The following is a 25,484-nucleotide window of genomic DNA, read 5'->3' on the forward strand; positions in this document are numbered from 1 at the left end:
TATTGTGTGACAAAATCTTAATGCTTATTGTTGTGGCATTGCTAGTTTGAGGGTGATGTTAGCCTATATGTTATTAGCACACATGTTGATGGGCCCTTTACGATTTAGCTCATTAGGGTTTTGTCTTTACTAATATTTATTCTGGTTTTTGTTCTTTTTAGCCTTTATGTTTTTCATTAAGAACATTGTAATTTTTCCCTTCAATATTCATATGACAATATTATCATATTAAACTAATTTGTTTACTTTTTACAAAATTACTATCTTTTACATATTCTTTTCCATGTATATTCTTATTTAGATTTTCATTTTTTTATGTTTATTTTTCAATTTTCTTTTTTATAATGGTTTTCATGTATTCATGTGTGTAGGTTCTGAAAGCATAAAAAAGGTTAGTTTCATTTACATATTCATTTTCACAAACCAATATGCACTTTTACTTACATATACTTATTCGTAATTATAAGTAAATTGTGTTTTTTTTTTTTTCAAAAGTTGTCAACTTATTATTATTATTTATTTTGATAAGAACAAATTAATTCAATTAACTATCATTGTACAACGAGTGAGATAACAAACGGACAACAAACTGCGCCGCAAATATTATACTCGTATATGTGTTGTGGAAATATTATACCTGTATATGCAGGGGCGGACGCAGGAATTAGTAGTAAGGGTTGCATAAATTTTTTTTTTCTGGTCAAACATAATATAGAACGTTAACAAAAATCCGGTCAAACATAATATAAACCATCTAATACAAATTTTTTTTTCTGATTAAACATTATATAACAACTATCTATTATAATTTAAATTTGTCCTCTTCGTGCAGACATCTTTTGAAACCGCTCCATTACTTTTTCATCCTCAACTTTCGTAAGTGCTTCCGTCTCGACATTACAAAGCACTGCGTCGTTCAAAAATTCATCGCCAATTTTGTTACGCAAGTCTGTCTTCAAGAGCTTCAACTTTGGAAAACATCTTTCTACACTTGCGGTCGCTATGGGTAATATTGAAGCCAACTTTAAAAGCTTATAAACCAAAGGATAAGGCTAGGGCTGTAAACGAACCAAACGAACACGAACAAGGTCTTGTTCATGTTCGTTCGTTTAAGTTAGCCGAACAACAAACGAACACGAACGGATAAACGGACGAGATTTTCTTGTTCATGTTCGTTCGTTTAACAAATTACTTTGTTCATGTTCGTTCATTTATGTTCGTGAACATGCTAAACGAACATAAACGAACAAAGATAAAAAAAAACACAATTAAACATATATGAACATAAACGAACATATAATATAGTAATATAATAAAAAATAATTGAATATAGATGAATATAAATAAACTTAAACGAACGAACATAAACGAACGTAAATGAACATCGTAAACGAAGGTTCACGAACATAAATGAACGAACGAGACCATTGTTCATGTTCGTTCATTTAACTAAACGAACGATGATTTTTGTTCATGTTCGTTCATTTATTAAATAAACGAACATAAACAAACTTCCCGCCGAACAGTTCACGAACGGTACGTCGAACGTTCAGTTCGTTTACGGCCCTAGATAAGGCCGATGCTTCCCTGTACTAACCATCAAACGAGAAAGGACGGAAATTCCTTTCAAACTAGTGAAACGCTCATCTTTGATGCAAAAGTGATAAAATATCTCAAGTTGCCCTTCAAGGTCTATCATATCTGAATCATCAAAGTCATACTTGTATAACTTACCCAACTTCAATAACTTTGATTTGTCAAATTGTGCAAATGAATCACAAGGGCTCAAAAGCACCCATGTATTCTAGTAATTGGGTGCTTGTTTCACTAAATCGATCCCGATATTCTGTAAGTTGCATATCTACCACTGTGTTGAAGATTTCAACCTCAAAATGAAACCTATTAGTCTTTGTAGTCCTACGGTTTCTCGCACCAATATACAATTCTTCCATATCTAAAGTTTCAATTTCGTGTGTTTGACAAAAAGAGGATACTTTTGGCAAAATGCTAGCAAACCCTATGTTTCTAAAAGACTGCAATGCCTCCATTGTCCCTCTAACCATCGAAGCCTCTTCCAAAATGTCTAGATCTTTTCTTTGAAGTCGCTTTGACAATGTACCCGTGAGGTGTAAAATGTCATACATCATATGTAAGTAAAACACGAACTCATATGATTTAAAATATGCTAAGATTTCAGATGCTTGTTGACGGTTTGCCAATGACCCTCCCTCTTCTTTCACAAAATCTAAAACTACAAGAACGTCTGCAAACAACTTCATCAAACTTGTGAGTGTGTTGAAATGTGAACCCCATCTTGTTTCTCCCGCTCGAACAAGTGTAGTCTCTTGATTTAACCCTCTTCCTGTTTCAAGATCACCACTACACAAGCCTTTTTGCACCCTTTCTCTTGCTTGCTCTCGTAGTAAGTCTTTTCTTTTACACGAGGCACAAACAACATTAACTACCAACGAAATTTGCTCAAAAAAGTCACTAACACCATCACGCTTCTTTGCTACAGCCACAACTACTAGTTGAAGTTGGTGTGCAAAGCAATGTACATAAAAAGCCGTGTCATTCTCTTGTAATATCAAAGCTTCCAAACCATTGAATTCCCCTCGCATATTGCTAGCCCCATCGTAACCTTGTCCTCTTATCTATTAAAATTTAAAACAATTAATATATATATATATATATATATATATATATATATATATATATATATATATATATATATATATATATATATATAAAATTAAATTGAAATAAAAAAAAGTAAAGAATAAATTACCTGACTAAAACTCAACTTATTACTTGTAAGTACTTCATTTATGGCGTTTTTGAGGATCAAAGAAGATGTATCCTTCACGTGCATTATTCCTATGAATCTTTCTTTCACAAAGCCAAGATTATCGACATAACGCAAAACAATAGCCATTTGTTCCTTTTTTGAAACATCACTAGATTCATCAACTAGTAAAGCAAAAACATCTTGACCAATCTCTTCACGAATACTCAAAAGTACTTCTTGTGCAAAATATTACACAAGTTCTTTTTGAATTTTAGGGGAAATTAGTTGATTGTTTTTAGGAGCATTTTATAAAGTATTGTTGAAAATCTCTTCACTAGTCTCTCGAATGGCTTTTAACACTTCAATGTAAAGCCCTCAATTTTGTTTATATGTTTAACTTTGTGGTATCTTTGTGTATGGTTGTGTGTGGATGTTTTCCATGTGAAAATGTTTCTTTTTGTATGTTTAACTTTATCGTATCTTTGTGTATGGTTGTGCGTGTGGGGGACAATGCTCATAACATTTATTGTTGTTTTTGTTTTGCAACAAATTCTATTTTTCTCTCGAAGAGTCTTATTTTTTCAAATAAATATATCGCTTTAACTTCCTGTACTGTAATATGTGAGCTTAAGACCCTTATTTTTAACAAATGTGAATAGAGACAATATAATTCATGTAGATTTATTAATTTATAGTTTTATTACGTCAAATCATAAATATGATAAAGCTAACCCGATGGCCCAAGGGAAGGGGGTCCTCTAATCTTTCAGGTTGAAGCCATTTGAGAAGATCAAATTGTATAATATAATGGATTTTAAGGAATTTGACAAACAACAGTCCTTACAACTAAATAAAATAAAATAAATAAAGACATGTTAAAATATGTTTAAATATAACAAAAAAAAATAGGCCATATAAAAATTGTTAGTTTGACATGTCAAAACTTTTTTATATATTTTTATTTCATAAATAATTAATATATTAATTAAACACCGAAAAAGCTATTATCGAATAATGATATAATTTTTATACTATTTGAAAAATCTATTTTTTACATAGTCCAAATATATTTACTGCATCTTAAAAGGTTTTACTTAAATCGTTATATAATTATTTGATAATAGTTTTTCCAATCTTATTTAATATAATAATTTAAAATATATATAAATATAAATATATATATATATATATATATATATATATATATATATATATATATATATATATATATATATATTTGAGTTGTTTTATCATTAATTTGGTTATATTTTATAGTTTTTTTATTTTATGTTAAGCTTCTTTAAATTTATGGTATTTATCAAGTGGGTTATTTGGATAATTATTGTATGTTTCCTCTTTGTTTATACATATCTTTCAAACAAACAAACAAACAAGGGGCGGGGGTGGGGGACACAAATGGAGACCATATCTTCATGAGAGTATATATATATATATATATATATATATATATATATATATATATATATATATATATATATATATATATATATATATATATATATATATATATATATATATATATATATATATATATATATATATATATATAGGGTTAGATTCATTTGAGACCACCTATATTTTGTGAGACCATGAGACGCATTTTTTTTTTTTTTTTTTTTTTATTTTTTTAGTTAATCCATGTTCCAAAAATAATATTTAAAAAAACAATTTTTTTAATTTTTCCATTTATTTTGCATTTTAAAATTATTTTTACAATATGTACAGTGTAATATTCTATTTAGAATATTTAATGTATTTTTTAAAAAAATAGAATTTTTTTTTTTTTTGAAATTTTTTTTAGTTAATTCAAGTTTCGAAAATAATATTTAAAAAAAGAACTTTTAGATTTTTCCATTTATTTTGCATTTTAAAATTATTTTTTAGAATATGTCAGTGTAATATTCTATTTAAAATATTTCACGTATTTAAAAAAAAATGGAATTTTTTTATTTTTTTTATTTTTTTATATTTTTTTTTTATTTTTTTTAGTTAATTCAAGTTCTGAAAATAATATTTAAAAAAAGTATTTTTGGATTTTTACATTTATTTTGCATTTTAAAATTATTTTTAGATTTGGTCTCATGGTCTCACAAAATTAGAATGGTCTCAAATGAACCTGAACCTATATATATATATATATATATATATATATATATATATATATATATATATATATATATATATATATATATATATATATATATATATATATGTGTGTATGTATGTATGTATAGGTGGGTTCAATTGAGAAAATAAAAAAGGTTGAGAACGGGAGAATCATTCTCAACCACTCATTTAATCTAAGCATAAAAGACATGGTGACAAACTTGTAAATATCGTAATAACCTTCAATCTCAAATACGTAACTATAGAGAATTCGATAACTGTTCGTTCATCATCAAAATTGTTCCTCAAGCCTTCAATAATCATCCAGATTTCCTCAACTAAACCGAAATTTCATCGCTGTTCATGAAATTGGAATCGGAGTTCTGGACTCGCAATCACAATCGACATTGATGGACTTAGAATCGGTACTCACAGGTTCCCAATCGGATTTTCGGAAATCAAAATCAAATTCAGAATCGATCAGAGATAGGATGTCACATCTGAAGTCGAAATCGGAAGTATATGATGATTTGGAATTGATAACTTGATGTTTTTAACATTTTTAAAATAGTTAACTTGTTTGCACTCCAACTGTACTTTTAAAATTTTCGAAAATTTAAATTTTAGATTATTAATAATATTAGTTAGTTTTCACTAACTAATAGGGTTAATTATAACTCTCTCTCTCTCTCTCACACACACACACATACTAAATCACGTATGCATGTTTATATGTAAATTGTATTTTGTATGTATGTTTAAATGTTAGTGTTATTGTGTTAAATTCCTAAAATATGTTAGATGAAGATAGAGTATGAAGACATGCTTAAATGCAAATAGTATTATGTTGAATATCTATAAGACATCAGAAGTAGATAGAATATGATGATATGAACTATAATCTTGTAAATGAAGTATGAATGTGTGAGTATATCTTAAAGGTATTATGTTAAATAGTTCTAAGCTAATATATGAAGATAAGCATGATTATATATATTATAGTCATTTGAATGAGTATCTATATATGTTTAAATATTAATGGTATTGTGTTGAATACCTACATCTTAGTAGATGAAGATTTAGATTAAGTACTTAATAAATTAACTACTAGATTCGTAGTAAAAGATCTCTTAATGAAATGATGAGATAAAATGTTATGTTTCATGTGATGTTTAAGACTATAAGGAGGCTATAGCATTCACGTGAATGATTTTAAGAAGAGTAGAAAAGTGATTCCTTCAGGAATGAGATTATTTTTCCTTTGGGAATGAGATTAGGATTCATATGGGAATGTGGTTATGATTCCTTCGAGAATGCGATTATGTTTCCTACGAGAATGTAGAGAGATAAATCTTGTGCAAATGAGATTATATGTAGTCAGAAAAGTTTGAGATAGGTTTCCATGGGTGGGAAAAGCTAAGTGGTTTCCTTAGAGAAAATTGATAAAATTCATGAGTGATTAAGTAAAGAGCGTCTGTAAGGGATCACTATAATTCATAATGGATTCATGGGAAGAGAAGTGTGAAGGATCCATAGGGGATCAAAGTGAGGGGACTAAGACTGGGTTATTGTACACTAGTCTAGTCAAAGAATGTTGTCCCTCTATACGATATGGGAGGATTGTTGGATATAGTGTCTAAGTCCATAACTTTATTTGGTATGTACTTGATCCGACCCGGCATGGTCCATTTGGGTTGCATGGCATTGCAATACTTGGATAGACTAAATGAGAGAATAAGGCACTTATGATTATTAATATATTATAAGTTCTAATATATTAATAATAGTATTATTTAATTAGTATTTGATCAAGTATTAATCTAGTATTAATTTGGTGATCAAAGTGAGACTAATTAAATATATAAGGGTTGATTATGATAATCATCAATTATTTTATGGTGGATTAATGATCCATGGTTTATGGGTTATGGATGTAACCATTTGGAGCTCCATGGATAGTCCATGGGAGTTACAAACCCATGGGTCATGAGAAGTGAAGAGTCATGACAATTATGGGTCTTCTTGATGAAACCCTAATTGTGACACCACTATAAAAGGAACCCTTTGGCTAGTAAAATTAGACCTAGGAAGGTTACTAGAGAGGGCATAACCGATATTGAGTGCTAGAAGTATTCTCTTAAGTTATTCCAATTTTGTGGTGTTGTGTGAAGCATTTGAGGCACAACATTTGGGGTGCTAGGCTCACAAAGTCTTGAAGGAATCCAAGCAACAACAAGGTATGTATTTCTACTAGTTTTTATGTTTCATATATTCCCCATGCCATGCTAGTTAGGAAATAACCTTGAAAAAGAAATTTGCATGTATATAGAGAAAACATAGATTCAAGGTTATTAGGGTTGCATGTACACTTAGGAAGTGTTAGAATGCTCAAAAACCCATCAGTGGTATCAGAGGCTAGGATTGTTTTCTGTATACTTGATGCAAAACTGCTTGAAAAATTGAAAATTTTGCATTCTGACGACTGTACTCGCCGAGTCCATGGGGAGGACTCGCCGAGTACATGAACAAATTCATCCTACTCGCCGAGTAGGATAATGCACTCGCCGAGTAGGATCGAGCTAGGCAGATTTTTCGAGTTTTTATTGCTGGAAATGGATTAGAATCATTATCCCAATCTGTTTTGGATTTGTAAAATCTGTTTTTCAAAATGATAATGATTATGTTAATCCATCTTACATGAGTTTTAACAATTTCAAAGTATTATATATGTTTATATGATTTCTTGAAATTGCATGACATTAATTTGTGTTCTTATGAGTTTTTAGAAGATCATAGGAGTTATGTGTAACCATCATGTGTGTTTAATTCTTGATCTTAATTGTATTGATGGTGTCCATAACTTGTCCTCAAGTTATGGATAACCAACGGTCACTTCTTTAATTTGTGCTTAAAGAACTAAAGAGGTTTCATAAAATGAAGAGTCTTCATTTTTATGAACCATTAAAACTCATAAGTTACAAAATTGAAGAGACTTGGAATAGTTTCAATTCTTGCCCTCAAGTTTTGGAATTTGAAAAGTCTTACACTTTAATTCCAAATTAAACCTTAGATTTTTAAAAGGTTTAAAAATCAACCCTTATACTATTATTATAATTTTGTTATATAGATATGTATAAGAATATGTCGTTCTTACCGTTAGTAGGCCTCATTCACGAAGCCGGTCTATAAGGGGGTATAAGGTTGTTGCCTATAAAATGGTGACTTAATGGGTGTCCACTTTCACCCACCGCTTCCTTGATCGGTGGAGGGTCGTTAGCCGAACAGGTAGGATACGACTTTAAATTCTCATTAAAAGTATAATGAATTATAAAGTAACTATACATTATAAATTCCCAATCTTAGTTACTTTAGGAAAATGTGAAATTGGTGCTAGCCCATAAAATTACACTTTATACCTTACCAAGTCATTAGTGGAGCGTGTGTGGTTAACCGACACACTAACATGGACTAGTAAGAGTGGCAAAGGGTAACTTGACTTTATTATAGATCGGTGGAGCGTGTGTGGTTAACCGGCACATCGATTAGGTAATATTGTTAAGGGCACCAAGTCAATTTGTATGGTTATTCATACCTTGTTTGTGATCCTCGGCATTCTAGTCACAAACTTGAGAGGGCACATTCGAGATTCAAACATGCCATTGAAAAGTTCAATGTATCTCAAAAGATCTAGGAGTTTCAAAACCAATAAAACCTAATAATAAAATATTTCGTTCTTATGGTGGAAATTGGTAAATCGTCATTTACGTACCTTCAAATATTTTATAGTGTGGATTACAGCATCCCTCTTCCACCTATAAATAGTTTGTTGGATCCTATCCTTAATATTTCATTTGGGTGACTTATTAAGGACTCTTAATCTAATGAAACTTATCTTCCTTCTATTCCAGATGTCTTCCAATAACGTTGCTGGCTCAAACCCTATAGGCTCCTTTTCCCTAATGAACTTGTGTGGTAAGGTCATCTTTGATGGATCCAACTTTAATGAGTGGATCAGAAACATAAGGATGATTACCCGCTATGAGGACAAAGAATATGTACTTGATAGGGAGCTTAAGGTTGTTAATGAAGCCACTGATACTCCAGAAGAGCTCACGGAGTTCATTGCACATGAGAAGGATGCCACCAAGGTGTCCTGCATCATGATGGCCACAATGACTCCAGAACTCCAAAAATCTTATGAAGATTTCTACCCCTATGAGATGCACCTAGATCTGATGGAAAGGTACCATCAGAGCGCACGTCAAGAGAGGTATGAAATCATTTCCTCCATGATAACCGCAAGGATGAAGGATGGTGAACCCATCACCGGTCACTTGCAGAAGATGCAGAGGTTCGTTGACCAGTTGCTAAAGCTCAATGTTGACTTCCCTGAGGAATTGGCGATTGACATCATTCTCCATTACTTACCTTCAAGTTATGATCAGTTTCGTATGACTTATCATATGAATAAGGAGGAAGTCACACTTAGCAAACTTCAAGGACTCTTAAGGACAGCTGAAAATGGCCTTAAGGGTAATGCAGTTGCTACTTCTACTCCTTTAACAACCCCTGTTCTTGCAATTGGGCAAAGGAAGAGTAAGAAAAGGAAAAGCCTTTCAAAGGGTACCAAGGGTAATACTCTTGATGGTTCCTCTTCAAGTGGGACAAAGAAAGGTCCCATTACTCCTTCTTCGAACCTAAAGGAAGCACAGTGCTTCTATTGCCAACATAAGGGACACTTTAAGCGAAGCTGCGCCAAATATATGCAAGATGTAAAGGATGGGAAGGTTAAACCCACCCATGCAGGTATTTACACAATATTGTCTAACAACTCATCTAATGCTAATTCTTGGGTGCTTGATACAGGATGTGGTATTCACATTTGTACTGATTTGCAGGCACTAAGAAGAAGTGATCAAGTAGAGCACGGGAAGATAAACTTAGTCATGGGCAACAGGAAAGCATCACCTGTTACCAAGATAGGAGTTTATTCTTTATTGCTTAATAATGGGTTAATGTTATATTTGAATAAGTGTTGTAACTCGCCCCGAAATGGCGAGAAATATTATTTCTTTTCATGGATTGTACAAACAAGGTTTTACATTTTCATTTGATAATAAAAATGGTGTTATTAATGTTTATTACAATGATGTATTTTACTTTAAAGCATTACCTTCTGATGGTGTATATGAAGCCGTGAATGTTGTAGACAATCTAGGAAATAATGTGTTGTATATTGATTCTTCTGATAGCTTGGATAAAGCATCCTTGTGGCATTGTCATCTTGGACATGTTAGCAAGAAGCGCATAGGCCAACTCCAAAAGGTTGGAGTCTTGGAATCATTTGACCTCAAGTCAGATGATAGTTGCGAGTCTTGTTTACATGGAAAAATGACAAAGTCACCCTTCACAGGTACTTGTGATAGGGGTGAAGGTTTGTTGGACCTTGTACACACGGATGTGTGTGGGCCCTTTAGATTTGATACAAGAGATGCTAATCGTTATTATGTGAATTTTACTGATGATTACAGTAGATATGGATATATTTACTTAATCAAGCATAAGTCAGAAACCTTTGAAAAGTTCAAAGAGTTTAAGCAGGAAGTTGAGAATCAATTGGGCAAGAACATCAAGATGTTTCGATCCGATCGGGGAGGAGAGTATCTTAGCATTGAGTTCCTTGACTATCTTAAGGAATGTGAGATTGTCTCACAATTGACACCTCCTAGGACACCACAGTTGAATGGTGTGGCTGAGAGGCGCAATCGAACCCTGTTGGATATGGTTTGTTCCATGATGAGTCGAGCTCCGTTACCAATCTCTTTCTGGGGGTATGCCTTAGAGACTTCCGCCCATATCCTTAATCTAGTCCCTATTAAAAAGGTTGCCAAAACACCTCACAAGATGTGGACTGGGAAGGTGCCCAATTTGGACCACATCAAGATTTGGGGTTGTGAAGCTTTCGTGAGGCGTGAGACTCATGACAAGCTTGAGCCCCGAAGTGAGAGGTGTATTTTCATCGGCTACCCACAGAGATCATTTGGTTACCTCTTCTACAGACCCATTGATAATGTGGTCTTCGTAGCAAGAAGAGGAGTCTTTCGTGAGAGAGAATTCATAAGCCAAGGAGACAGTGGGAGGCAAATTGACCTTGAAGAGCTTCAAGAGTCAAGTGGTGAAGGAACCTCAAATACTGTCAGCCAACCCGAGGAGGAAACTCCTGTTGAGCCGATAGACGAGTCTGTACCTCCAAGACGTTCCACTAGGGTGAGGAACATACCTGAATTTTATTATGGTTATCACATCACCACTGAAGGTGATACATTTATGAGTGATAGTACACTGATAGATTTGGATGAACCTAATAATTATAAGGAAGCCATGGCAGGCCCTGAGTTTGCGAAATGGAAAGAGGCTATGGACAGCGAGATTCAGTCCATCTATGACAATCAAGTTTGGAACTTGGTCGACAATGTACCAGGTCGTAAGATAGTTGGGTGCAAATGGATCTTCAAGAAGAAGACCAACATGGATGGGAAAGTACACACTTATAAAGCGCGACTGGTTGCGAAGGGCTTTACTCAAACTCCAGGAGTTGACTATGATGAGACCTTCTCACCAGTAGCTAAGATTAAGTCTATTAGAGTGTTGTTAGCCATAACTGCATTTCATGACTATGAAATATGACAAATGGATGTCAAAACCGCTTTCCTTAATGGGAAGCTAGCTGAGGATGTTTACATAGATTAGCCAGAGGGTTTTGTCAATCCAAAATACCCTAATAGAGTGTGTAAGCTTGAAAAATCCATTTATGGATTGAAACAAGCATCTCGCAGGTGGAATCTTTGCTTTGATGAGAAAGTCAAAGAGTTTGGCTTTTCTAGGAGTGAGGATGAGTCTTGTGTATATGTCAGGGCTAGTGGGAGCATAGTTAGCTTCTTGGTGTTGTATGTGGATGACATACTTCTCATAGGAAACGAAATCCCAACTTTGCAGGAGGTTAAGGCCTAGCTTGGGAAGTGTTTTGCTATGAAGGACCTTGGGGAAGCTGCCTATATCCTAGGGATAAGGATATTGAGAGATAGTAGTAAGAGACTAATTAGACTTAGTCAAAGTACTTATGTGGATAAGGTACCGAAGAGGTTCAGTATGCAAGATTCCAAGAAAGGAGAGTTACCAATCCAGAGTAATGCCAAGCTAAGTAAGACTCAGAATCCGAGCACAGAGGTTGAGATAGCTGAAATGAGTCAGATACCATATGCTTCTGCTGTAGGCTCGATCATGTATGCTATGACTTGTACTTGCCCTGATGTGGCCTTTGCTTTGATCATGGTCAGTAGATATCAAGGGAACCCTGGCAAGGCACACTGGACAGCGGTAAAGAACATTCTCAAGTATTTGCGGAGGACTAAAGACTGGGTCCTTACCCTCGGAGGCAGTGATGACTTGAGAGTGGAAGGATATAGTGATGCTAGCTTTCAAACTGATAGGGATAATTTTCGCTCTCAGTCAGGCTAGGTCTTTATCCTAAATGGAGGAGCCATTACTTGGAAAAGTTCCAAGCAGGAGACAGTAGCTGATTCGACTTATGAATCAGAGTACATAGCAGCAAGCGAGACAGCAAAAGAGGCGATATGGCTAAAGAACTTCATCGGAGACCTTGGAGTTGTACCAGCTATAAAGGAGCCAATGGAAATTTTCCGTGACAGTGAAAGTGCGGTTGCTTTGGCGAAGGAACCAAGAGATCACAGGAGATCTAGGCACATTGACAGAAAATACCATTTCATCAGACATAGAATAGAAGAAGGACTCCTCGTGGAAAAGAGGGTATCATCAGATGAGAACCCGGCAGATCCCTTCACAAAGGGACTGAGCAGGGTTAAGCATTTAAAGCTTGCAAGGCGCATTAGGCAGAAAGATGATATTAGTTTCAATAATTAGAATCCCGAAACATATAAAATGTAATTGACATTTGTTGATAAATAAAGTTGTTATTTATTTATGAGTAAGGTGTTACTATCTTGTGTTAATTGGTTACTATGTTTCAATTTTGCATGTTTTTACTTCCAGAATAATTATGTTATGGTATATATCATATTATTCAAACCATCCACAGTCAGTCAAACTTTGGAAGCAAGTATTGATTTAAGACTGTCATGAATTTGGCTTGTACGATTTGTCTAAAGTGCTTTGGACAATGCAATGGTTGCTACAACATTCATGAGTACTCATAAGGGCTGAGTATTGGATTCAACCCACGCTCACTTGTATCACTTCATGGAATTTATCTTGAGTGATCGTGAGACGGTAATATCATATAAATCTTCAAACCTAGATATATGAGTTGTTGACTATGAGTTGGTTATTCATTTATTGTATGAAAACGCATTGGTAACTCGATGTTATAAAACGTGCCTTTGTGAGTAATTCAACAAGTAGTTAGTACAAGCATATCAGTTGAAGTTTATCTGTTCCTTCTAGAAATAGAAGCGATATATGGGCCCCTCAATGATTTGGTTTTGACCTATGTACCGGGTCCGATCAGAACCTAATTGATGTGTTCAATTCAGTTCTATGTCGAAACAAATCGGAGATCGAGAAACAAGTGCTGGACAATAAGCAAAACCATGTTCCATGTGTTTCACCGGCTGATATCATGAGAGCAGAGGATTATATGATCACTTATCTTAAATAGCCTATCATCATCATCTAAGTTCCGAGAGACTTTGAAAGAGCTATGATTGCTAGTCGGATTTTGAAGTCATATTTGCAAATATAGTTATTAGACTTATCCAAGTGGGAAACTGTTGGATATAGTGTCTAAGTCCATAACTTTTTTTGGTATGTATTTGATCCGACCCGGCATGGTCCATTTGGGTTGCATGACATTGCAATACTTGGATAGACTAAATGAGAGAATAAGGCACTTATGATTATTAATATATTATACGTTCTAATATATTAATAATAGTATTATTTAATTAGTATTTGATCAAGTATTAATCTAGTATTAATTTGGTGATCAAAGTGAGACTAATTAAATATATAAGGGTTGATTATGACAATCATCAATTCTTTTATGGTGGATTAATGATCCATGGTTTATGGGTTATGGATGTAACCATTTGGAGCTCCATGGATAGTCCATGGGAGTTACAAACCCATGGGTCATGAGAAATGAAGAGTCATGACAATTATGGGTCTTCTTAATGAAACTCTAATTGTGACACCACTATAAAAGGAACCCTTTGGCTAGTAAAATCGGACCTAGGAAGGTTACTAGAGAGGGCGTAACCGATTTTGAGTGCAGAAGTATGCTCTTAACTTATTCCAAGTTTTTGGTGTTGTGTGAAGCATTTGAGGCACAACATTTGGGGTGCTAGTCTCACAAAGTCTTGAAGGAATCCAAGCAACAACAAGGTATGTATTTCTACTAGTTTTTGTGTTTCATATATTCCCCATGCCATGCTAGTTAGGAAATAACCTTGAAAAAGAAATTTGAATGTATATGGAGAAAACATAGATATGTTATTAGGGTTGCATGTACAATTAGGAAGTGTTAGAATGCTCAAAACCCATCAAGGATATCATATGTAATTAGATCGTTTAGGTCTAGAGAAAATAAGAACCGAGAGACATGATGTGATAATAGATGAGAGTAGAATTGAGATGGGAAGAAGATAAATTAGAAGGTAGGAGATGTAATAAGATGAGATTATGATGTGAAAGAGAAGAATATGAGAAAAGGTGAAGATAGAGTATGAAAAGTGTAAGAACATGAAATTTAGAGAAAGTTAACTACTAGTAAAACATTGACCAAAATTGCAAAATGGTTAATATTGTGAAAAATATTTTTTTTTTGTGACTTCATCACAATGGCCAAGACAACTTTAATTGACGTAGAATAGTTTAGATGAGTTGGTTTAAGAGAAAGAATGCTAGAGAGGATTCATTTCGGCCAAAAGAGTAAAATCAGAAAATTTATGTTTTTAGGCCAGCTTTGTGACATAATAGATTAAGACTTGTATTAAGTGAGTGAGATATGACTCAACAAAGATATAAAGTATGTTCCCACCTTCGTATGAGATATAAAGAACAAAGAAAATAGGGAAAAAAACATATAAGTTATGAAGGTTAGAAGTTGGGAAATAAATGTCCTAAAGTTGGAATGGAATCCGCACAAGGTGTTGTTGTCAAACTGGAAACGAAGCATGGTGGTTAGGTGATCATGATGCAGTTATTGTTCGTCGTAAGAAGGATAGGCAATGTACTTTGCCCCGCAGCATGGTGTATGTGCACCACAACACATTAGCTAAAGTAGAATGCCCTTGAGAAAGAATACCATGGTGTGGCAAGTAAATGATTGTCCTGGGCCTTAAATCAAATATTTATCATGGCATGGTGAAAATGTAACTGCGGCATGAATATGCATCAGAATTAAAGGTTTCTTCATTTCATTCTTGTCATAAGCAGCCACAAACAACCCTATAGAGGAGCTACATTGATTTAAAGGATTAAGAAGGGTCAAGTGGTTGTTATGGGTACTTATGGCTAGGATTAGAAATCAAAAGGTTGAGATAATCATCTCCTTCATCTTTAAGATTTTACATCTTTAATGTTGATTTTGGGAATTGATTTAGATATGAATGATTACCCTTAAAAAGCTTGTTAGTTGATGTCATTGGTTGCATTTAGAAGCTTTGAACAAGCTTAATTTGTAATTTCAATAGTAAAATCACTATATATGAATTTAAGGTTTGAAACCCTAACCTAGAAATTAATTCAATTGATGTATTAGATGTTAGTGAAATCACTATATTACAACTTCATTTTAATACCACCACATCAAAACCTCGCATGCCAACATTACACAGTACAATTCGAGTTGAATCCACTAATTATGCCTCACCTCAATGTACATATTTGTGTCTAATTCTTAAATATTTCCCACATCCTAAATACTCACAATCCTCATAAATGTTCCCTACTTACTTTGAACAACATTCATTTATGCATCCCTCTAAATACATCCTAAAAATTTATTTATCTCAAGGTATTTTTGTTAAGTTCCAAAGCATACATACAATAAAATAACCTAGAAAGAAAAACTTCAAGATGACTATGAAGCCCTTGGCTTTTGGCAATTTGATGTATTTCTTCACTTCTTCAAGCTATTTATACTTTGATAGCTTTTATTCACTCAACAACTTTTAAAACCTTTCTTTTTTATATTTTTTCTTTTTTCAGGATTTTTTTCAATGACTCACATTTTTCTCTCAAAGTAAAACTTAAATGAAAACATATGCTTAAGCAAGGGAATTTAATCAGAACCTTTATTGGTTAAAATGTATTAGAATAAAGTGCATTGACTTCACAAATTTTTCATGTATATATGTCTAATACAATACAATAACATATTGGTTCAACTAAATCTTAGATTTCTCTTCAAGTTATCAAAACAAAAAGTTTAAAATTTCTGAGATTTTCTATTTTAGAACATTTTTCAAGACTATATTTTTTATTTTAAATCTATCGTATATATTTTTTAAATTCTAGCATGCTTGTTGTCATTTTTTTCAATCCCTATACCCTACACTTAATTATACAATGTCTTCATTGTATATTATAAAAATTTAAGCATATAAAATAAAAGAGAGAGAAAAAGAATGAACTCATATTGCGTATGTAGTCGTGATAAAAAAAATTGATTGTAGTGGGTTGTTTTCAAATGTACACTAGAATGACGACTCTTCGGATTTTACTAGAGATTAACACTGGAACTTATTAACTTTTTTGCTCATGTCGAGGCTTGGTGTGTGAAACCATTGGCAAAAACATCATATAAACGATCAATGTGTGAAATTTGGGAACTTGCGAGGCCACAAAGCACTTTATGGTAGACTATGGCACAGTTTCATATTTCCAGGAAATCTTGTTGCAAAAAAAGTTGTCGCATCGCGGTGGTGAACAGACCATGGGATAGAAACATCAAAGTAAAAATTATTGCGACCAAAAATGAACTCGAGTTGTGTCGGCCAAACACTCGGCTCATCTCTCGTAAATAGTCTTCCCACTAGTAAAGGCATTTAATAAATCATCGATCTCACTCTTAAGTATTTCATTGACCTCACACTTATATCATGAAAAGACTTTCGTAAAGTATCTCTCATGACAAAACTGCAATCAATCCTAATTCTTGAAATTATTGAAAGCATCAGAAGGGAAATATAATTTTGCAAAGATCTAAAGCATTAAGGGCATCAACAAGGAGAACAAATTAAACAAAATAATAATAATAAATAAAATAAAAACACTCTAAAATAACTCAAATATAAAATTAGCAAACCAAAATAACTAAATAGGATATCCCGGTAATTAGTCTTCGTCGAAATGGTATTACAATTTTTATTAGATCTCTTACATGCAAAAAGTGTTTTTGAAAAAAAAAACTTTTGGGACCCGTTAGGCTATTTCATTTGCTTTTTTTGTATCGTTAGCTAATAAGTAGGACAAGAGTGACCCAACTAGTCAAAAATAACATGAGTTCGGTCTTCTGCTTTACCACCTTAATACGACTTGCTATACTACACCTCGAAGATTGAGTTGGATAAATCACCAAAGTAATAGATTAAAGAAGTCAAGAATTTACTAATTGCTTGCAATTTAGAAACCCATGCAAAATGAAAAACCAAGCAATTCATATCATCACAAATTCCTGCACATAAATCAAAGAAATCTTCCAAACAAGTGATAAATTATCCATGAAAAATAAAAATAAAGCTAAAAATGAGAAAACAAATAACGAATAATGAAATAAACTAAAAACTACAAATTGTTCCCGCACAACAACGTCAAGAACTTGATGTGTTTATTATGTACTAATTTTTCATTTATAATTCCTAGGCTCACATCTAAACTAACACACTACAGACACTAAACTTAATCGAGTGTAGTATAATTTTGATAAACAAGGGTGTCAAACTCAAAAGAACAGTAGTAAACTAACATTAGAATATTTGATTATAGGTTATAATAAATAAAGAAAGAAGTAAAAGGGGGTTTTAATATTAAATCTCAAATAATTAATAACTAAATTAACTAGATAAACTTAATTGAAACTAATCACTGCAGCTACTTTGCTTCAAATTGGATTACTTCTCAAAATCATGGTTAAACTCATTACTAGTGTAATGTACTTGTTATTTGGTTTCCGAACTCTAAGGGCAATAGTTATCTTGATCAAATTTCCTAATATTAATAATTAATAAGGAACTAACAAAATTATCATTTAATTAGGTAACACATAAATAATTTAATGTATATTTGGAGTATGAAATATATGATCTAGTGATGTCTCATCAATGGTCATGACAATCAATCTAACACAATCAAAGTTAATGATTAATATCATCTAACCATAAATTTTCATAAATCTGTAGTCCTAACAGTTTATAATTTTAAAACAATTAAGATTCAAGTCAATGTAATTAGACCGGTCATCCAAACTACACATAAGTCAGCTATAGGTAATGCAAATCATAAATTTTACATTATAGGTGATGGATCAATTAAACACAATTAAAAACCAAACTCACAAAATCCAAAATATTGTACTCAATGCATAATATAGAGGTCCATTTACGCTAAACGAAATAATTTTTTTAACACTAATTAAGAAAGTAAAAATACGAATAGAAACAAATGAAATGATAAACATAGTCAGAACAAAAAATCGAATGAGTCATGTCATGATCTAACTCTCAACTTCTTTAGATGTTTGATAGGTATCAGCTTAATGGCCCCCTGGCCACATTCTAAACTGTTAAAAACATAGCTTGGGGGTTACATTTTCAAAAACCAAATTACATTTGAATATATGCCATTTAGGTTATTTTTCTGCTTAATTTATAGGTTGCGATATCGCCACACCAAGGAAAAAGACATGCCATATCATGGGAACTGGAATCCTTAACATACATCAATTTTTGATTCACCATGTTGTGTTAATGGATTTTCTTTGGTATGGGAACTAACAATCTAAATTTGGAACAAACACAAAAGTCGTCGGATATGTTGTCTAGTTTTTAGAACAACTTGAATCTCTTCATTCAGATTTATGAGTCGTTACATATGGCTAAAACACTGAAGAGAAGTGAATCTGTTCAACAACATCCTTTTTGCATCTTTTGAGCTTCGTTCTCCTCATTTTGCAACACAACTCTGATATTAACTGTAATTGAACATTTCAAAGCTTATTAAGTATCATATATCTTAAAATATAACATTTTTACTCAAATGTATTAGGTTAAAGTAAATAGTTCAATAAGATCATATCAATGCCTAAGAGAGTTCACATAATGATATAGAATAATTATATGTAGTATAATTACATTGTAGGTATCGATTTCTTGACATCATGGTATTGTGTAGAATTCCTATATGCTACTTGACATAGCTAAAGGCTAAGTACTTAATGAGTTAAGTACTAGAAGTGTAATAGAATATCTCTTGTTGACATAAAGAGGTAAATTGTATGTGGGACAAAAATTACATAACGAGTCACACAATAGCGATAAATATGTTTAGAAAGATGATTCCACCAGGAGAGAGGTAGATGTTCTTTTGGGGACAAGATTGTTATTCCTTTAGGAATGAGATAAAGGTTCCTTCGTGGAGAAGAGTATGATTCCTTCGGGAATGAGATGATTGTTCCTGAGGGAACATAGATAGATGATCCCATTGGAAATATAGATAAATGATTTCTACATAAATTCAAGATTATATACTATTTGAAAGGATAGAGAAAAGGTTCCATGAGTGGAACAAGATAATGGATTTCTATTAAGAACTTAGAAGTAATCCATAAGGGATTAAGAGTAAGACATCCCTGAGGGATTCAAGAGAAGAAATATAGTATCAAGGAATCCGTAAGGTGTCGAGATAAGAAGTTTGAGATGAAGGAAGAAGAAAAACACAAGAGTATGCATGGAGCATAGAAAATAGTACATGAAAGATGAGATGATACAAAGTATAAAAGGATATATAAATATCAAGAAAAGAGTAGCGAAGAGCTAGAGGAAGTGGAGGAGATAGAAAATATGTGTTATTAAAGAAGAATAATAAAGGATATAGTACGAGTACAAGAGGTTAGTATGTTGAGGCATGATGATAGATAGAAAAATAAAGATAGATCTGATGAGATAACGAAATACTGACAATCTATTCCACAAGACAAAGAATCTAAGATGTAGAACATGAGATAGAAGAGTATAAGAAAGATTAAACTATGAAAGACATAAAGACCATATTAACATGAAAATATTACGTATATAACTCAAAGTGGATTTCTCCATGAAATACTCCCCCTCGATAAATGACAAAAATTAGAACCTTTAAAACTGGAAAACACAAAAAATATGTCAATTCTTCAAAAACATGACTTTCCAAACTGCCTTTGACTTCAAAATGAACAAAATATGTTCATATTATAGGAAAATGTTTTGTAGAAATTACAACTTTGATATAGCGAGAAAAAATCTCGAAAATTTGCACAAGATTTTAGTTTATGGGGTATAAACTGTCATTAAGTAGATAGTTGGAAGATTGAATTGGTAAAATCTGTTTGCTTCTTCCGTAAATCTGTTCAGTTGCAAAATAGTGAAGCATCAGATGAAAATTTAGCGTTGTTACAGAAAACTCTGACAAATCCCTATTAAATCCCCAAAGTATTTAGATGGAAAATCCAATTCGATACAGAACTTCAGCATACTGATAAACCTAAGATGGTGGTGTTTTCTCTGTGGTGTTAAAGTGCTCATCAACAGGATGAAACATATAAACTAGGTCCCTTTCGTCTCCTTTATTAATCTTGCATGTAGAATTTAATCGATGACTATTTATCAGGATTGGTAGTAAACTATCTAATGAGAGTGAATAGAAACCTAATCAGTGGGATGTGAAGAACCTCTTTGGAAATTTTCATAACAAATTTTCATAATTACATGGTAGACAAGGGATGCCGAATGTCACTGAAGACTATAGTAGGATATTTGATGTTTATATTGCACATAATATTGAAAATATTGAAAAGAAGCTTGCATTTATTTATATTTTTTTTGAATGTTATTGATGAGAAATATTTGAAAAATAGCCTTGCGTCAACTTGGTTGGGGAGTTACCACATATTTTTTTCCACCACAAGGTTTAAAATAGACCAACATGTTAATACTCAACATGGGGGTAGGGTGAACAAGAATGTAAGTGATCGATGGGAAGTTCTTTTCATAGATAGAACAAATACATGCATGGAATTAAACATTAAAACATGATGAAAGGTACTAATAAGGAAGAGATAAAGGTGAACATGAGAAAAGGTAAGAAGATAGTGCTTGGTGCTGGTGATTTCCATACAATTAGGAACCAAACAAGGTTATACTTGGAAAAGTGAATATGCCAAAAACAAATCCAGACTTGTATCTATTGTGTCAATATAAGGGATTTTCTGAAGCAGAGATCAAGTATGTTTGAGAGAGGTGGATGTGGTTTGACTTCATGTCGACAAAAGCGTCTATCCCATTCGAATAAAGTGATCAAGGCATATTTTCAAGGAGCTTTTTTTGGTTATCAATAATGTTCTTGTAAAGGAGCGAGTAACATGAATTGATATACATAGATTATCATTATATAAGTGGTCGTAAGAAGCAAATAGGTTGTTGGTTTGTGTAAAAGTGTCATATTTTTCGATGATGATTTGTATGAAAAACTATGTAATGGTAAGATTTGTGTAAGTTCTTCCAGTACTGGATTCATTAGCGATAATATAGTGCTTTCCATTAAAGGGAAGGACTACATGGTCCATTTGCACCAGATTGATTCTTGATGTCAAGATTAAAGATAGTGTGGAATATGTGATGGGTTTTCTAGGTTACAAGATCAAGCAAATCTACATAGCAAAAAGCATAACACAATTTATGGATACATGCAACCTAGAGATCTATGGCATATCTCATTGTAGCAACACAGTATGAAACTTTGAATCTAATCTACTTGTTGCAATAAAAAAATCATATTAGTAATATACCTAACACTATAATAGAATATAATGATCTTGGATCTTCAATTCTTCCTTGGAAAAGAAACACCAATACTGTGGATTCCTCTAATGTATCACACCTTATACACTCAAACAATAGGAATGAAATAGGAGAGAGAGGAAGGAAGCGAGAATCCAAATTATTGCATTGACAAAGTAGGGATCAGATTTTGCTAGGCCAATGGTGTAGCATCCTAAAAATCATAGTACAAAAATTTCCTTTTTAAAACCCTTTAATAATAAACAAACATATAAAAATTGTTTTCATGAACATAGTTAAAATCAGAATATCCTAAAATCATTAATAAAGAAAATATCCAAGGATAATGTGCACAATCACACATTCTCCTTTCCCAAATTATCTTGTAATATCCCATGTTTTGTCATTTGTAGTCCATGGGGATGGAAGGTTAAATCCATTAAGAGCCTAAGTGATAGATTTTTTAGGACCAGGAAGATTACGATGCGCATACATGAGGGTACACTGTGCGTACTAGGACGTGTGACATCCCCAAAATCACGGCCAGAAAAGACCGGTTTTGTTTATACTTTATTTCAAAATCAGAGTAACCTTTTAATAAAAGAGTTGCGGAATTTGTCCCAAAATAATAATATGATAAAGAGTTATCAAAAGGATTTCCTTAGAAATGTATTTCATTAAAAGACTCGGGATGTTATGTTCGATACAGTACAAAAGTATAAACAATACAATATAAGCCTTACTACATTATTGCATATCTACAGGTGTATATCCGTAATCCCTCATCCCAACACATCCTAACTATGCTCGAGCGCCACTACTTGTAATACATAAAACTGAGTGACTCAGGTTTGGGAGCCTGGTGAGCACATAGGGGTTTCAACCCACAATAAATAAGTTTGTTAATTTCATCGACCAACAATAACCCGATTACCCGTTCCTGTTATCCTCACATTACGTCCCTGAAAACCTATCATAAGGGACCTATCCTAAGGATCATCATCGGGATGGACACTACTGCTATGGGGTACCTCAACAATAAATGTCCTAAAGGCAACCATGAGGGGGATGGAGTACACCGGTGAACACATCGTTCACAAACACCTACAGGTTGCGAGCCTTCCAGCGTTCCACTGGACTACCTAGAAAAGTCTGTGGCATCATCTATACTCCGCTAGATGACTAGATCAACAACAACAACATCGAGGCCTCTCATCATTTTATCACACATCATCTTATTAAATCTACCCATGTTTTACCCCAACATTTTTGTAGATATAAAATACATATACAATTTAAATCATTTAGAACATGTATAAAAACACTCATCCAGCATAGATAGGAAGTATATAGATAATATGCATACATAGCACGTAATATATAAAATACTTCATACCTATGTGTAAGATGAAAGTAACTATGCACTCACTTGAAAAGGTGGTGATTCGGTACTCGGACAACGCTTCATTTACTTTAAAATAATTTCCTTCGACGAAACCTAGTATTATTAACACTAGATTTTAGTCTAATATTTACCGTGACTGACTATTAGTCTTATTGTTATTATTATTATATAAGCGTTTAAACAATACTTTCCAACCACTATGTACATATAGTGGCCAGACATAAAACATCGGAGGGCAGGACCATTTTGGCGTATAGCACTTCTGAAATCCAACAACCCTATGCAGCCCTTTAAACCAGATTCCCCATACCGCGAGTAGTTAAAAAAATATTATAACGACACTTATATAAATCATAATAATAGCTCAAATATTTATTATAAGTTCATAATAACAATATTAATTTTAAATATAAGCTATATTAAAATAGGGTAAGCATAACATACTTACAAGGGGATTTTGGCTATGAGTCGGGCTCTGTAGGGGCAGAACTTTGTCGCTGAATCTTTCTAAGAAAGATTCGTGCAGCGCTTCAGCGCTCACCTTACTCTACTAAAAACTACAGAAAAGGAAGTCGAATCACAAGGGACCAAAATGCTCGGGGATAAGGAGAGAAAGACTTTTGAATCAAGAGAATGGTGCAAGAAATATAAACAACTAAACACCCCTCTATAATATTATTTTAAATGGATTTAATGATATTTGTACTAAACTAATGTCGAAAGAACTCAACATTAGTCTTATAATGACCGCATCGTCGATACCTTTCTAATGATATATGCATATGTATATATATGTGTACGTATATATGATTTATATTTTATTTTAATACGTAAATATGCTATTTTAATTTGTAACTCGTTCATACGAACTCCATTTTTGATGTTCATTATATCCACGCGTAGGTGGAGACGTACTCTACAACTTTCGTTTAGACTCCGTTGGCTAATTTTGACTTTATTTTTAAAGTTATATTTTTAACAGGCCGGGACAGGATTGGTCCGTTAAAATCTCATAACTTCTTTATATGAAGTCAGATTTGGGCGTTCTTTTTATGGACACTCGCAGTTTAACGTATTCTACGACTTTGTTTAGATTTCTAAGGCTAAAAGTCGCTTTATCATAAGTTCACTATTTATGCTTCCCGGTTCCATCGTGAAACTTCGACGGGTCATAACTTCTTTTTTATAACTCGGATTTCGGTGTTCTTTATATATCTCTGGAATCCTTGTTTCGACCACTACAACTTTATGTAGAGATATCGGGCTTATTTCACACTTTAATTTTGACACTAATTTTTATTCTTTATTAATTATACATTTATAATTAAATAATAAGCACATAAATACACATAATTTACATAATACTCAAATATTTCATCTTTATTACTTCAAAAAGAGTTACAATAGTTGAACTAGACTATTACATTATCAAAAATGCTTAGCCTCGAAACCCGAGCATTACAATTCTCTCCCCCTTAGGATGATTCCATCCCAGAATCATGCATCAGCAAACAGATGTGGATAGCGACTCATCATGTCATCCTATGTTTCCGAAGTGAGATTCGGCCCATTGGAATATTTCCATCGGACTAGCACTAAGTCGACCATCTTGCATCGCAACTTCTTAGTCTTACGGTCAACAATTGCCTCAGGCTCTTCGATCAGCCTCTTATTCTCATTCATCTTTAATTCTGAGATTGGAATTATGTTGGGAACTTCTCCAGTGAATTTCCTCAGATAACACACGTGGAAGGTGTTATGAATACCATCGAGTTCTTCAGGCAATTCTAGCTTGTAAGCTTGGTTCCCAATCTTCTGAAGAACTTTGAATGGTCAAATAAACTTGGGACTCAGCTTCCCTCGTTTCTCGAACCTTATAAGTCCCTTCCACGGTGAGACTTTAAGCAAAACTGAATCCCAAACTTTGAAGGTCATCGGTCTCCTTTTCTTATCAGCGTAGCTCTTTTGACGATCCTGAGCTACTAACATTCTTTCTCTGATCACCTTTAACTTTTCAGCAGTCTCATGGACTATCTTGGGGCCCATAAACTGCCTTTCTCCAGCTTCAAGCCAACAAGATGGCATACGATAC

The 25,484-nt window shown here is 33.2% G+C and overlaps 1 protein-coding gene across 1 annotated transcript; it reads right to left on the reverse strand.

The window, feature by feature from the left end:
• Positions 1 to 1,775: 1,775 nt before the first annotated feature.
• On the reverse strand, positions 1,776 to 2,935 carry LOC145002984 (uncharacterized). Its single transcript, XM_078962153.1, has 2 exons — positions 2,789 to 2,935; positions 1,776 to 2,654 (listed from the first exon to the last, which is right to left on the reverse strand). The coding sequence occupies exons 1-2, from the start codon at positions 2,933 to 2,935 to the stop codon at positions 1,776 to 1,778; spliced, it is 1,026 nt and encodes a 341-aa protein (XP_078818279.1).
• Positions 2,936 to 25,484: the final 22,549 nt, after the last annotated feature.

Source organism: Lactuca saligna, chromosome 6 (assembly GCF_052625555.1).
Source record: "Lactuca saligna cultivar CGN05327 chromosome 6, ASM5262555v1, whole genome shotgun sequence".
NCBI lineage: Eukaryota > Viridiplantae > Streptophyta > Magnoliopsida > Asterales > Asteraceae > Lactuca > Lactuca saligna.